This window comes from Astatotilapia calliptera, chromosome 19, assembly GCF_964374335.1.
Source record: "Astatotilapia calliptera chromosome 19, fAstCal68.1, whole genome shotgun sequence".
Classification (NCBI taxonomy): domain Eukaryota; kingdom Metazoa; phylum Chordata; class Actinopteri; order Cichliformes; family Cichlidae; genus Astatotilapia; species Astatotilapia calliptera.
The window spans coordinates 11,381,876-11,394,719 of record NC_137440.1 but is presented as its reverse complement, the minus strand read 5'-3'; the positions used below and the strand labels follow the sequence as shown (position 1 = coordinate 11,394,719).

Here is a 12,844-nt window from a genome sequence, read left to right as displayed (position 1 = left end):
TAAGACCCATCTGCAGCTCCAGTTTGTCATCATCATCATCATCATCAACTTTATTTATAAAGCACTTTAAAACAACCACAGCTGACACAAAGTGCTGTACACTGGAACTGTAAAATAAAATTACATGAGATATAAATAAAAAACAAATAAAAAAAGAGTGAAATCATTAATTAAATAACTACTTCAATTAAAAGAGAAACTAAGTCTCACTGAGGTTAAAAGCCAAGGAATAAAAGTGGGTTTTAAGATGTGATTTAAAAGTGGACAGTGAAGGGGCCTCTCTAACATGCATGGGCAAATTATTCCATAATTTTGGAGCCACAATAGAGAAGGCCCCGCCCCCTCTGAGCTTCCTCCTGGATCTCGGTACCTCCAGGAGCAGCTGGTCAGCTGACCTGAGAGACCGACAGGGTATGTGGGGATGAAGAAGCTCAGAGACGTAAGGCGGGGCAAGACTGTGAAGGCATTTAAAAACAAACATAAGAATTTTAAAATGAACTCTAAAAGACACAGGCAGTTAGTGCAGAGAGGCTAGCACGGGGGTTATATGCTCTCTTTTTCGAGTTCCTGTTAGGAGTCGTGCAGCCGCATTTTGAACCAGCTGCAGACATGAGAGCAACGACTGACTGACCCCCACATAAAGTGAGTTACAGTAGTCCAGGCGGGAAGAAATAAAAGCATGGATCACTGTTTCAAGGTGCTGCCTCGAAAGAAAAGATTTTACTCTTGCCAGTCGCCTTAAATGATAAAAACAGGACTTCACTGCTCTGATTTGGTTGTCCAATTTAAAATCACTGTCCAACTTAAAACCAAGGTCCGTAACAACAAGTTTAAAATAGACTTCCAGGGATCCTAAATCAACAGAGGTGGACTCACAGGGACCACTGGATCCAAACACCAACACTTCTGTTTTCTTTTCATTAAAATTTAAAAAGTTTAGAGCCAACCAAGCTTTAATGTCATCTAGACATGTCAAGAGAGGTTTTATGGAGATGCCATTCTTGTGTTTTAGTGACAAATAAATTTGGCAGTCATCGGCATAACAATGAAATGAGATCCCATGCCTTCTAAGGATAGAACCCAGAGGCAGTAGATACAGTGAAAAGAGCAGTGGCCCTAAAATTGAGCCCTGTGGGACGCCGCATGACAGAGAAACAGAAGACGATTCGTAACCGAGAAGGCTGACAGAGAAAGTTCTATCTGATAAATAAGACCTAAACCAATTAAGTGCAGTGCCACCAATACCCACTACATCATGTAATCGAGAAATTTGAATATTGTGGTCTACGGTCTCAAAGGCAGCAGTTAGGTCAAGCAAGACAAGAACAACATGGTTACCAGAATCACATGCCAGAAGGATGTCATTAAAAACCCTTAATAATGCAGATTCTGTGCTGTGAAGGGTTTTAAAACCTGATTGAAAAACCTCAAAGATTCCATTTTCATCTAGAAAATCTTTCAGTTGACTAAAAACGATTTTCTCTAAAACCTTGGAGACTAAAGGCAGATTGGAAATAGGCCTATAGTTCGCTAAAACTGTGTGATCAAGGCCAGGTTTCTTAAGCAGTGGCTGTACTACTGCATGTCTGAAATTTGCAGGAACCATACCAGAAGACAGACTGCTGTTAATAATGTCACTGAAGCTATTTTGTGCCGTTCTCATAGCCAAATCGTGGAATTTAGGAGGACGTCTGAAACGACAGCGAGCCATGTTTTACGTTTCAGGGACACCGTCTGTGTAGCTTCTGATTTTCTGTGATCTTAATGAGCTTTTGTTGGCTGATTCACATGTCGTCTTCTTCCAGGCAACTACCCACGGCCCTCCAACTACAGCGGCACAGCCAGCACCGGCTACAGTGGCCCCGGCCCTGGCATAACCAACAGCCTGGGCATGAACGCTACCAGCCCCATGCACGGTCAGGGGCCCGGCCAGCCCATGCCCGGAGGACGCGGCCACGGCCCAGGCAGCCAGAACAGGGTGTACCCGGCCATCGGTCCCACTTCTCCCAGCGTACCCCAGCCAGCTGGGCCCGGGATGGGTCCCCCTTCTTTGGGTAGCTCTAACCGCAAGATCCAGGAGGCAGCAGCGGCTGCTGTGCCAGGATCTGCCAACTCAGTGCACAACAGGTAAGAGCGCGGCAAGGGCTCCGGCTGCAAACTCAGCACATTAGTTGTGCATATGCTGCATGTGAGTTAGTGAATGTGCATGCGAGCTAACGTATCCCAGCTGTAGCTGTAAGTGGTCTTGATGGTGAAAAATGTATTTTAGTGCGAATTGTGCCGTATGGTTACTGTACGCTACAATTCTGGGCCGTCGAGCTTCTCTGCCGTGCGTTAGCGTCTAACGAGAGGCATCGATCTGCCGGTCGTCTGTGTGCTGAAAAGCCCCGCAGAGGCTTTCTGAGCCAAACACTTTCTTTTTCTCTGAGACTCTTTTCAGACGTGCAGGCAAGAGTTGTTCTCAGGGGTTCCGCTCTTCTATGAGCCACTTGTGCAACTGTCCCTATTTTCACACATCTCATAAAGTACCTGACATTTTGATATCTGGCTCTGTGCACCGAGTGCCATTTCCTTGCAAAAAGAGATATATTGGCACGAGAGCAGGCAGCGCGGTCTCGACGCAGCACCGTCGAAACATAAGAGAAGAAAAATGCAAACTGACTGTAAAAACACCAGAGACCGCAGTGACACCGAGCACCTTAACGCACATGCACAGCTCTTTGAAGCTCTAACAGCGTGTGAGTTCAGGGTATTATTTTCCATCAGGGCGGGAGCTCTGACTGTACGAGCGCTCGCAGTGTTGGAGGCAGAGGGGTTGTTGTGGGATTGTGTGGGCAGTAAACTTTCGCTGAACCCTGCCGGGGGAACTTGTGAAAACATCGCAGTCTTCTGAGAGGAAAGATGGCTTTCTGCATTCGCGCCATTCTGGGTGCGCTTTTCCTAACAAATGCATCATGGGAGCAGCCTCGGCGGCGCTCAGATTAGCGTTTGCCAGTGTTCATCGTGTGGGTTTCTCTTTTCTGTCGGCGGTCTGCAGGACGCCTCTGTGCGCGAGGCCCCCGGCCCAGACGCAGCCCACCTCCACCCGCTGGCCCACACCCCACCATTCCTCCACCTGTCCACCGCCTTCACCCCCACCCCGACCTCATCCTCCATGCATCCATTCGCATCAACATAGGTAGGTCCACGTCCATCACCACACTTGTGTGTGTGCGTGCCTTAAAATCAGTTTGTGTGTGGAAGTCGGTGTGTCATGTGACCGAGCCGCGCTAAAACGACCATGGTGGCTTTTCTCGGCGCTGCGTCTGACAGCAAAACAAGAAGAGTCATCATCATTACCATTGTAATTGCTATCATCACCTTCATCATCATCATCACTGTAGTCATCACAGGCTTCTCTTAGTCACTCTAATGGCAACAACAAGTGAGCGCCCCAGTATCTCACACACACACACGCACACACACACACACACACACACACACTGAGATACTCGGGGCTGCGTGCATGTAACAGCATCGTGGGGGGAAAGGCAGGGGAGGGGAGGAGTCTGACAGGGGGGTGATTAATTGCGTGCATCCGGGAGGCCCAATGCTGTCCACACACACACACACACACACACACACACACACACACACACACACACACACTCACTTGCAGCAATGCAAATGCTACTCGAGCCGTTAAGAGATGGCTGAGTTGTCAATAAGAAGTGGCACGACATGATCCCCACTGCTGGGACCAATCAGACGGCCTGTCAGTCTCCCCTCAGACAGCAGCGAGGTGTCGCTGGCTGCGGTGGGCCTCTCTCACTCTCTCGCAGCGTGTTTACAAATCTGCCTGTAAAGTCTGTTCACGTCTTCATCTGTGTCTCAACCTATTTTGATTTATTGTCAGCTGTGCGAGTATCCGCGGGCTCCTTCGTTTGCCGTTTCATCTCCATCTCCAGCATTAAGCCATCGTTAATGTGTGTTTTTCCTTCTTTCGCTGCACTGCAAAGATCACACTGGAAGCAAAGAGTCCGGTGCAGTGACAGCCGTCTCCTTTTGATTCTGCTCTTTGAAACGTGTGCCGGCTCGCCAGTCGTTAGCGTTTATTTAAACCGCAGCATCACTTCCACGGCGCTGGAGAAAATAATGGAGCAGACGCCGGATGCTTAGAACAACAAAAGACTTTTATGAACTAGCTAGTGTTAAAAAAGAGAAATGTGCCAACAAATGAAACTATTGGTTTCCAAAGCAGATCGGTGTTCACAAATGTGAATAATCTGCCGCTTTCTTTATTTAGAATACCGAGTTGTTCGGATAAAAACGTAAATTAGTCTCCTCTGCTGGCAGAAGTGTGTTTTTGACTTATTTCAGACTAAAATGTGCCAGAATGTTTTGTCGTGATGGACATTTTTGCAGAGCGCCTGGCGCCTGTCTCACCTTCGCTGTTGTTCTCATCTGCTGTCGATCATTCCGATCCTTTCATCCCTCTTCGTCTGCTCCTCTTCCCTCTCCTCCCACCTGTTTCGCTCTTTTTTACCAACTGTATCGCCCTCTTTGTCTCCGTGCAGCTCTGTTCTCCTACCCAGACTGTTTTATCTCGCTCAGTCTTTCTTCCTCCCAATTTGCTTTTTCTTCTCCGCTGTCTCCAGCACAGCCTTGTTATGTTTTTCTTCCTCAGATCCCACTTTAGAACATCTGAGGGAGATCAGGAGAAAATTGGCCTCCGAAAAACCTGCAGTTAAAGGCTCCAGCACCCTGTTTGCGCTCCAGAGCTCAGTGCAACATTGTGAAACATTGTCAAACCCGGTTCTTCTCTGTCTGAGAAACAAGTTGTTAGTCGTACCGCGTGTCTAGTTTTGCTCTTTGATGCATTAACCGGGACTGCCACAGTCACCCGCTTCCAACCTTCCAAATCAGGGGCTAGTCGAGCAGTGAGATCACTGACTGGTCTCTGCTTCCTATCCTCTTTTCCTTTAACACATGCCTTCACTACATCTCCACTAATAATCCTCCACATTTCTGCCTCTCATGCCTCATCTTCGTCCTCTGCTGGCTCACGCACTCTGGCTTCATTACACCAACCAACAGAATTTTGAAGAGAGGGCCGCGTGCAGCTGCAGGTTGGAGCTGCGTTTAAATCTTTGCAAAGTGTACAATAGGGAGCGTTTCCCCCCCCCCCCCCCCCCGAGCCTTCCACGAATCAGAAACAAATGTTGCACTTTTGTGGGTCTGAGTCAGAGTCGAGGGATGTTCCTGTTGAACCTCATAATAAAGTTTGGTGACGATGCAGTTCAGTGGGTCTCATGGAGAACGCTGAGGTGAAAAGTTTACGTTCAAATAAGGCGAGTGAGGTCGGAGTGTGTTTGGAAAAATGCACCAGTACACTTTTTTTGGGGGGGGGGGGAGATTGATGTTAGGGATTTTTCGTTTTTGGAAAAGAGGCAAACACAAAGTATTAAAAGGTATAAGCTTTTCTTGGCAGCAGCTTCTGAGGACAGAATTGGGTTTTCAAATGACTTTCCAACGCTGCTGGCGACACTCTACAAAAAGTTCCCGGAGCTATAGGAACGGCGAACTGTCGGAAAAATAAGCACTTAGCAGAAGAAGAGCAAAGCTCGGGAAAAAAAAGGAGCCGTAAATAAAAAGGAAATTGAAGGGAGAAAAATGTTGGAAGAGGGAAGAAGAGAAGAGAGGAGAGTGCTCCCAGGCAAATCCTCGCCAAATAATTCATTTCTGACCTCCTTAGTAAGTAAATTTGCTAAATAAATAAGAGCAGCGCTTGAATGTCAAGAACGGGGGATGCTGCCTGTGGCGCTTTGTCGCTCGCAGTCTTGGCAGCGCTGCGGAGCGCTCTGCTTTCATTAGATGGGTAAAATAAATGGCTTCTCCTCCATCCATCCATCCTGAGCCGTTTGATGTTTGGGAAGGAGGGGCGGGAGAAGGGAAGAGTAGCTTTTTTTCTGGATTTAATATGTTAAAAGCTGTCCTTTTATTTTTTGTTGGGGGTTTATTCTGGTTTACCCTGTGAGTGAGTGTGTGTGTGTGTGTGTGTGTGTGTGTGTGTGTGTGTGTGTGTGTGTGTGTGTGTGTGTGTGTGTGTGTGTGTGTGTGAGAGGGGGAGTTGAGTCAGGAGTTTGGAGGAGCAATGAGCCCAAGCTGCCCTGACAACAGATTGGGTCCATATATAATTCATAGCCTCCAGTCGATCCACTCCATCCTTCCATCCAGCAGCCTCTCCGGCTCTTTCTTTCGCCTCCTTCTGCACACACACACGCAGCGAGCTCAGGGATCGATGGAGAGGGCCGCTCAGTCGTCACACGGTCCTGCAGTCCGGCCGCCACCGCCGCTGTCTTGTCCGGTTAGCCGAGCCGAGACGGCGTCAGCGCGGCCTGTCACTGCAAATGAAGGACAAAGGCGCCGCCACTTCTAGAGAGACACCGTCAGCTGGTTGGCTGGCACCTCGTAACCATGGCATCCCCTTGGCAACGGCACCCACCCGAACACAAGGACACGCTCAAACACACTTCGGCACACACACTCACCCATGGTGTGAAAGTGGCCTTCTCCGATGCCCTTCACACATGTAGACTGAATAGACGAGAGCTCTCTCTGCGCGCGTGTGTGTGTTTGTGTGTGCGTGCGTGCGTGCGTGCGTGCGTGTGTGTGTGTGTAATTAGGGAATAAACGGGGGGTTAGTGAAGGACAGTGATGGTAGAGCATCAATCCGGTCGTTAAGTGATACTTCCGGGCCTAAAGTAGTCTGCGTTTAATATGGCTTTTGTGTTGTTAACATGTTTAATGTTTTGTATTTTCTTCTATTTGATCTCAAAAAGCTCCTAAAACAGTCAATGATCACTGTTGACCTCCCTCGGCTTTTATTACCGCTAATCATTTATTTAAGCTCAGTTTTTAAAACCTTAGGATGTAACTACAGCCCAGCCCATGCAGCAGTATATGAATGACTAACCTCGTATTGTGGATGGATTATCTCAGTTGTTCTCCTGGCTGAAGTTTGGTCCTTTTACAGCATCCTGCCATGCGATTACATTTGTTCCCGACCACCGAGAACACTCACATTAACTTTTATCGAGTGGAAAAAAAGTTAGCTTGTTTATATTATGCTAACATAGCTGTGTCGCTAGCGGTCACGTAGCACATCATTATATACCAGCTAGCCAAACTTCAGTAACCATACAAACGTCACTGCTGTTTAGTTTTCTGTCTTCATTTATGCTGGAAGTGATAGCAGAGCTGTACGTTTGAATTTGTTTCCCAAACCCCGCAGTGAGGACATGCTATATTGTATTTAGATAGAAGCTAGCGAGCTAACTCCCTGCTAACTTCTAACTCCGTTAAATGTCATAAATTCCGTTTTCATGGATGCCTGGATGTTAAACTCAATTGTTACACCTGGTAGAGCAGAACGCTGATCATTTTATTAAAGATGAAAGACTTTAGACAGTTTTTCAACTCTCAGTAATGCCATAGTGATCGTTTGATATATGGACCTGCAGCAGAGTTTAGGCCCAGACACGGCTAGTGACGTCAGACTTAACCAGATAGGATTCTTGCCGCTCTTAAAGTGACAGGAGTCATTTTTTTTTTTAAATCTGGAGACCCAAACAAAAGCTTGAGTGAAAAATCTGCATTTTCATGTGTTTCCCTTTTAGCACGAGAGCGCTCCAACTTAGCCAGCACTCGTCGAGTAAACTCATACTTTCCCTTCACTGTTTCACTACTTTTTTCCTCAGGCCACTCCTCGACAACAAACTGCGAGTGCAGTGGACTGATGGTGCTAGGATGGATGTTTCCGTGTGTGCGTTCCCTCAGTTTAGTCTCATGGAACAGCGATTACCTCCAGCTCTGGGGCCCTGAGCTGAAAATACGCCCCCCATCGGTCCACCGGGGACACACACACACACACACACACACACACACACTCTGGCTTCTTCTTCCCTAATTTCCTCCTGCCTCCTTTCTTCTCTCCTTCCTCTCCATCCCTCCTTTCTTCCCCCTCTCGCTCTCTCTGCGGCAACAGGATGCTTTTTTTTCACCCGGCACAAAGGTGCCCAAGAGCAAGATGAATGCGCCGTGCTTGCCCCCACCCCCCAACCCCCGATGGCGGCACATGCATATATTAAGTGTGATTAAACGCTGTGCGGTGCCTCCATCAAGTGCTTTCTAATGGGCTTTTTTATGACATGAATTAGTCATAATGGGAGAGCGCCACAGTCGAAAACCACCAACCACTGTTGTTGTTGTTGTAGTTGATTTGGATTTTTCACCGTTCACACGAGATAGCTTAAGTTCTGGTGAGGGGCGTTTTTACAGTATGCGGATAAATGAGCTTCGGAGGCTTTTGGCGCGTTTAAACTCATTTCTCGTCGCCTGCTCTGCTTTGTGGGAGTTTGCATGCAGAATACATTTTTGCTTGCTTGAGAAGGTGCAGCGATCAAAAGGTACATTTATTTCTGTGACTTGACTCACGCGGAGCTTTTTAGGGAACACGTAGGCAGCGAACGAAGGAGTCTATGCCCCCGCCGCCGCCCCACCCCATTATAGGGAAATGGGGCCAGATAAGCGTGGATTTGGTGTGCTTGTTTCTTTGCCACGGAGCTCCCCTGTGCACCTCAGCCCCCATAGAGGGATTACATATGTATCATCAGCCGTGCTCTATGACTAATTACATCTGTGAGATGAGATTATGGGGAGGTTTACCAAGCCAATCCCTCCTCTCAGGCAATGTGTATCGGTTCCAACACGAGGTATTACATTATGTGTCTGTGTGGAAGAGAGAACGATGCCAGTTAAGGGGGATTGAGTGACAGAAATCCGCACAAACATTTTTCCTTCTTTACGTTTTCCGGCCTTTTACGTGTGGCTTCCTTCCTTCCTTTCCTCCTCTGCTCACCTCTCTTCCTCCCGCAACTCTTCCTCCCGTGTTTGAGGCCTCTCCTCACCTCACGTCCCTTTTCTCCCTCTTCATACAGTTGTCCGGGAGATAATCTCGAGTCAGCAGGAGATAGAGCAAATTGTTCCAAACACGGTGTTCCCTTTCAGCCTCTGTGTCACCGGCCTGGCATGCAATGATAGACGCCGCCTTCAATCAAACGCACATGGATGGCTGGTGTTCAGCAGGTTGCAGATAAGCCCCTCTGATGTCACTCGCGACACCATGTGATGAGCGCCCGAGAGAGACGGGGGAGGCTGAGCGGCATTGATTTTTGCTGTCACTATGGCAACAAATAACATGATCCTCTCCAAAAGCACACCTTAATTAGTTAAATTATGACTTGTGTGATGGAGAGGAAGGAAGAGAGAGAGGGAGGGAGGCTGTGGAGGAGACGGAGGATAGGAGAGCTTTTCCTTTTCTGATGTTCGGTGCTCATCTTCAATCTTTTGGAAGAGCTGTGTGTTTGATCAGGGATCTGTTGCGCTCTTTGCTTTTTATCGTGACTCTCAGATATACATGCAGCTCAGTTTTCACTGCAACAATAAAGCAGCGCAGCAGTGACAGGCTGCCAAATATCATCCCTGTATGATTATGTGACTTCTGTTCCTCTGCAGCTTTCACTGTTACTCGCTTATTTCTCCACATCGTGAATCCAGCTGGAGTCATCCCGACTAAATCTCCCAATGTCGTTTTTTTCTTTCTATTGTAGGCAGAGCAACTATCAAGGCCCCGGCATGAGCCAAGCCAGCGCTGTCCCCTACAGTCAGGTGGCGGGCAGCAACGCCGCAGCCACAGGCAACGCACAAGGTCCGGGCTACAACATGCCTCCTTCAGGTATTTCACTAATGCCAGCGTGCTGTAGAGGTAAAAGCTCGTAAACACAGGCCCACAAACATTGCCATCCCCTGCAGGACATTCTCTTCAACGTCTTCTTCAGGACAGAACGCAGCTGAGCTGCAGTTTTAAATCTTTGCACTATTTGCATGCAGTTGTGTTTCTGCAGCATGAAACCTTGAAATCCCCACATGGCTCTCGTAACGCTTCCCGGGCTTCTGTGCTTTGCTGTTTTGGCCCAAAACATGTAAAATGAGCCTTTTGTATCCACACGTGTACCCCCGCCTACAGGCCGCCTTCAACACATATCCAAGGGTTGGGATCGCTCCTTCTTCCCTCCTAGCTTTACTTTAGCTTAAATTAAGTTGATACTTAGATGAAGTTACAGCTGATCTAATCTGGCTCGTCTTGAATCAGCAGAAAACATGTTGATACAATAATGTCGAACCTTTACGGCAGCATCGAAGTGACGTTTCTATCAGTGCACCTACTCAGAGACACAGCGTAGGTCACATGACAGAGTCAAAGACTAAAGAGTTTCGTTATGACGCTCTTCTGAAGAGCTGGCCCTTCGGCGAGGAGAGCGTAACGCGGTGCCTCGGTTTTTCTTTCCTGCCCGGCTGCATTGCTGCTAAACACACATCAGAGATTTTCCAAAATGAAGCTCTTATTTAAAGCCATACATCAGAACGCATGACATTTGTAAAACTTGAGCCAAATTAGAGCGCCAAGGTTCCTCAAAGCTCATCTGGTTTGCCCCTGGGCACGTAAAAAGCCTTCGGTTTGCCCGCCGCGGCACAGCGTACACCGGAGGAAATACAGAGGGGAGCCTTGCACCCAAGGACCTCTCCTTTCTGCTAATAAGAAATATGCAGCTCGCACTTTGAAAAGTAGTCTTAAGGATCTCAACTCTTCTTCACTTATAAACCTAATGAAGGCACACAAACATCTTAGAAAACAGAAACACGTCTTGTCAGCCAACATCTCGTCAACGCTAACCTTTACATTCTCTCCGCACTTTGAATATGTGAGAACATGAATAACTTCTTCCAAGTTGACACCGGCTTGCTTTTAGTGGATTCTTATCTTATTCTCTCTCTACGTCTTCCTTAAGAAACAGTCTTTTTATACGGCTGTCTTCCATTCAGGATAAATGGGCGGACAGGCTTTAGGGAGGCCTTGAGAGCACAAAAGCAAAGAAGCTCAGCAGCCGAAAGACATTAAAGCATTTTCCATTGTCTGACTGTGCCTGTGACATTATACAGACCATTGTGCAGCAGCTTTCAGTCCACACGGTGAAAGCACCATTCATTTAAGGAGTTAAACCCAATTGAATGTAGCAGAATACACAAACATGCGTGAAATCTCTCTTTACTCTTTATTCTGCTCCGTCGTGGAAAAACTTTTAAAAAAATGTGCAAATTCAGAGCATATTTTATGTTTGTGAGAAGTTTGGTGCAACTGCTTCGAGTCAACGTTTGCTCGTTGCTGTTGAAGGATCCACGGGAATGTCAGGAGACGGGATAATGAGCCCAGATGCCAAACCGAAAACGGAGGTGAAAGATGACGGCGGCCCCGCCAACGAGCCCCACAAACCAAAGGTAACTCCTTGACAGTCTTCCCCATTCTCCCACTTCCTCTCCCCTCTCTTTCGTTTGTAAATGTTCTTTCTAATCTTCCTCCGCTAACGAAGCAGACCAGTCCCGATCAGCGGATGCTGCCTCAGCGCAGAGGGCCGTCTCGCTGTTGTTTTCTCACCATATTTAATGATTTGTTTAACATTTACCATTCCTAATGTTTTCCTCGCTTTGTTTTTGCCCTCAGCACTCTCTTCTTGCTGATGTTTTGGCAGCCAAAGCTGCACAGACAGAGGGGGCTTGGCATCTGCAGCACACACATGTACATACACGCAAGCAAACACAGCGCCGACACACACAACATGCACGCAAAGATGGAAAACACGCACTCTAACTAGCCTTCTCCGTCTGTGTCACACACACACTGCTGACTTCTCATTTTGCCCGACAATAGCGGCTCAGCAACAGCAGAACTCTGCTCTTTGCTCTTTTCTACCCCCTCCTCTTGTTTTTCCTTAACAACAACAACACACACTGCCTCCATCACATCCACTACACATCTTTTCCCTCAAAAATCTGTGTCTTTTCTTTTGCTGATTATGGTAGTAGGTCTTCTGAATTATTTAAGGCAGTCAGAGCAGCCAGAAAGACCCCCGGTGCTCCCGAAAGAGATGATCTGTCTGCCAAGAGAGGGAAGAGGAGGGAGAACGATAAGGTTTTGCTGACATGAGCGTTCTGCACACAGTCCAGAAGCACTTGTCAAGCTGTTGTTCCCTCTTTTACACACTCTCCCTCTCACACACACAGACACACATTTAAACTGGGGAGACTAAATGCATGTTAAATTCATTATAGAGTCTTTTACATACAGACGTCTTACACATGCATGAAGCCTTGCTGTTCCTCTGCCACACACTGCACAGACTTATGGTTTCAGTAAAGCAGAAGAGGTCCAGCTTGGGTGTGTGAGGTTTTGCAGGCTGGCCCCGTGTAAACTGTTTGATTGCAGCTCGGCTCTCGGAATGAGAAGAATTCCTTTCAGCTTGTTTTTGTGAAATATTTCCGTTTCTGTGGGCCTGCTGTAACCTCAGTCCTGTTTTTGGAATTCCAGAGGAACTATTCTTGGAAATTCCTATAATATTTTTCATTAAAAACAACCAATCCCTAATGCCGCTGGAAGCTCGGGGTGTCTTTAAACAGCGCGCTTGGTGCTGTCACAGACTAGCGCTGATATTTCGTTATTCGTCAGGATCAGTTTGGCCGATCTGGCTTCAGGATATGAAACAAACTCGGGGGGATGCAGACTGGTTGCATCTGTGGTATCCTGTTACAGCACCACGCTCTGATTCATCCGGTGAGATCGACCTGTTCTTTCACAGATGTTTGTAAAGGCTGAATGGCTCTGTGCTTGATTGATGTCTGCAAACAGCTGAATTCAAAGATGGGGAGGTCTGACCCAATGCTTTTGTCCGAGTAGCGACACTCATAAAGT

General features: G+C 47.5%; 1 protein-coding gene across 8 annotated transcripts in view; it reads left to right on the top strand.

Moving 5' to 3' along the window:
* The window catches only part of LOC113012405 (AT-rich interactive domain-containing protein 1B-like), a 211,899-nt gene that overhangs the window by 183,593 nt on the left and 15,462 nt on the right, over positions 1–12,844 (top strand). For 4 of the 8 annotated variants that reach the window (XM_026152589.2, XM_080293915.1, XM_080293914.1 and 1 more), the window contains 4 exons: positions 1,806–2,127; positions 3,038–3,178; positions 9,651–9,775; positions 11,273–11,376. In XM_026152589.2, coding sequence (XP_026008374.2) covers positions 1,806–2,127; positions 3,038–3,178; positions 9,651–9,775; positions 11,273–11,376 — 692 coding nt within the window. The remainder of the gene's footprint in view (positions 1–1,805; positions 2,128–3,037; positions 3,179–9,650; positions 9,776–11,272; positions 11,377–12,844) is intronic. The other 4 variants (XM_026152587.2, XM_026152586.2, XM_080293916.1 and 1 more) reach the window with 3 other exon arrangements.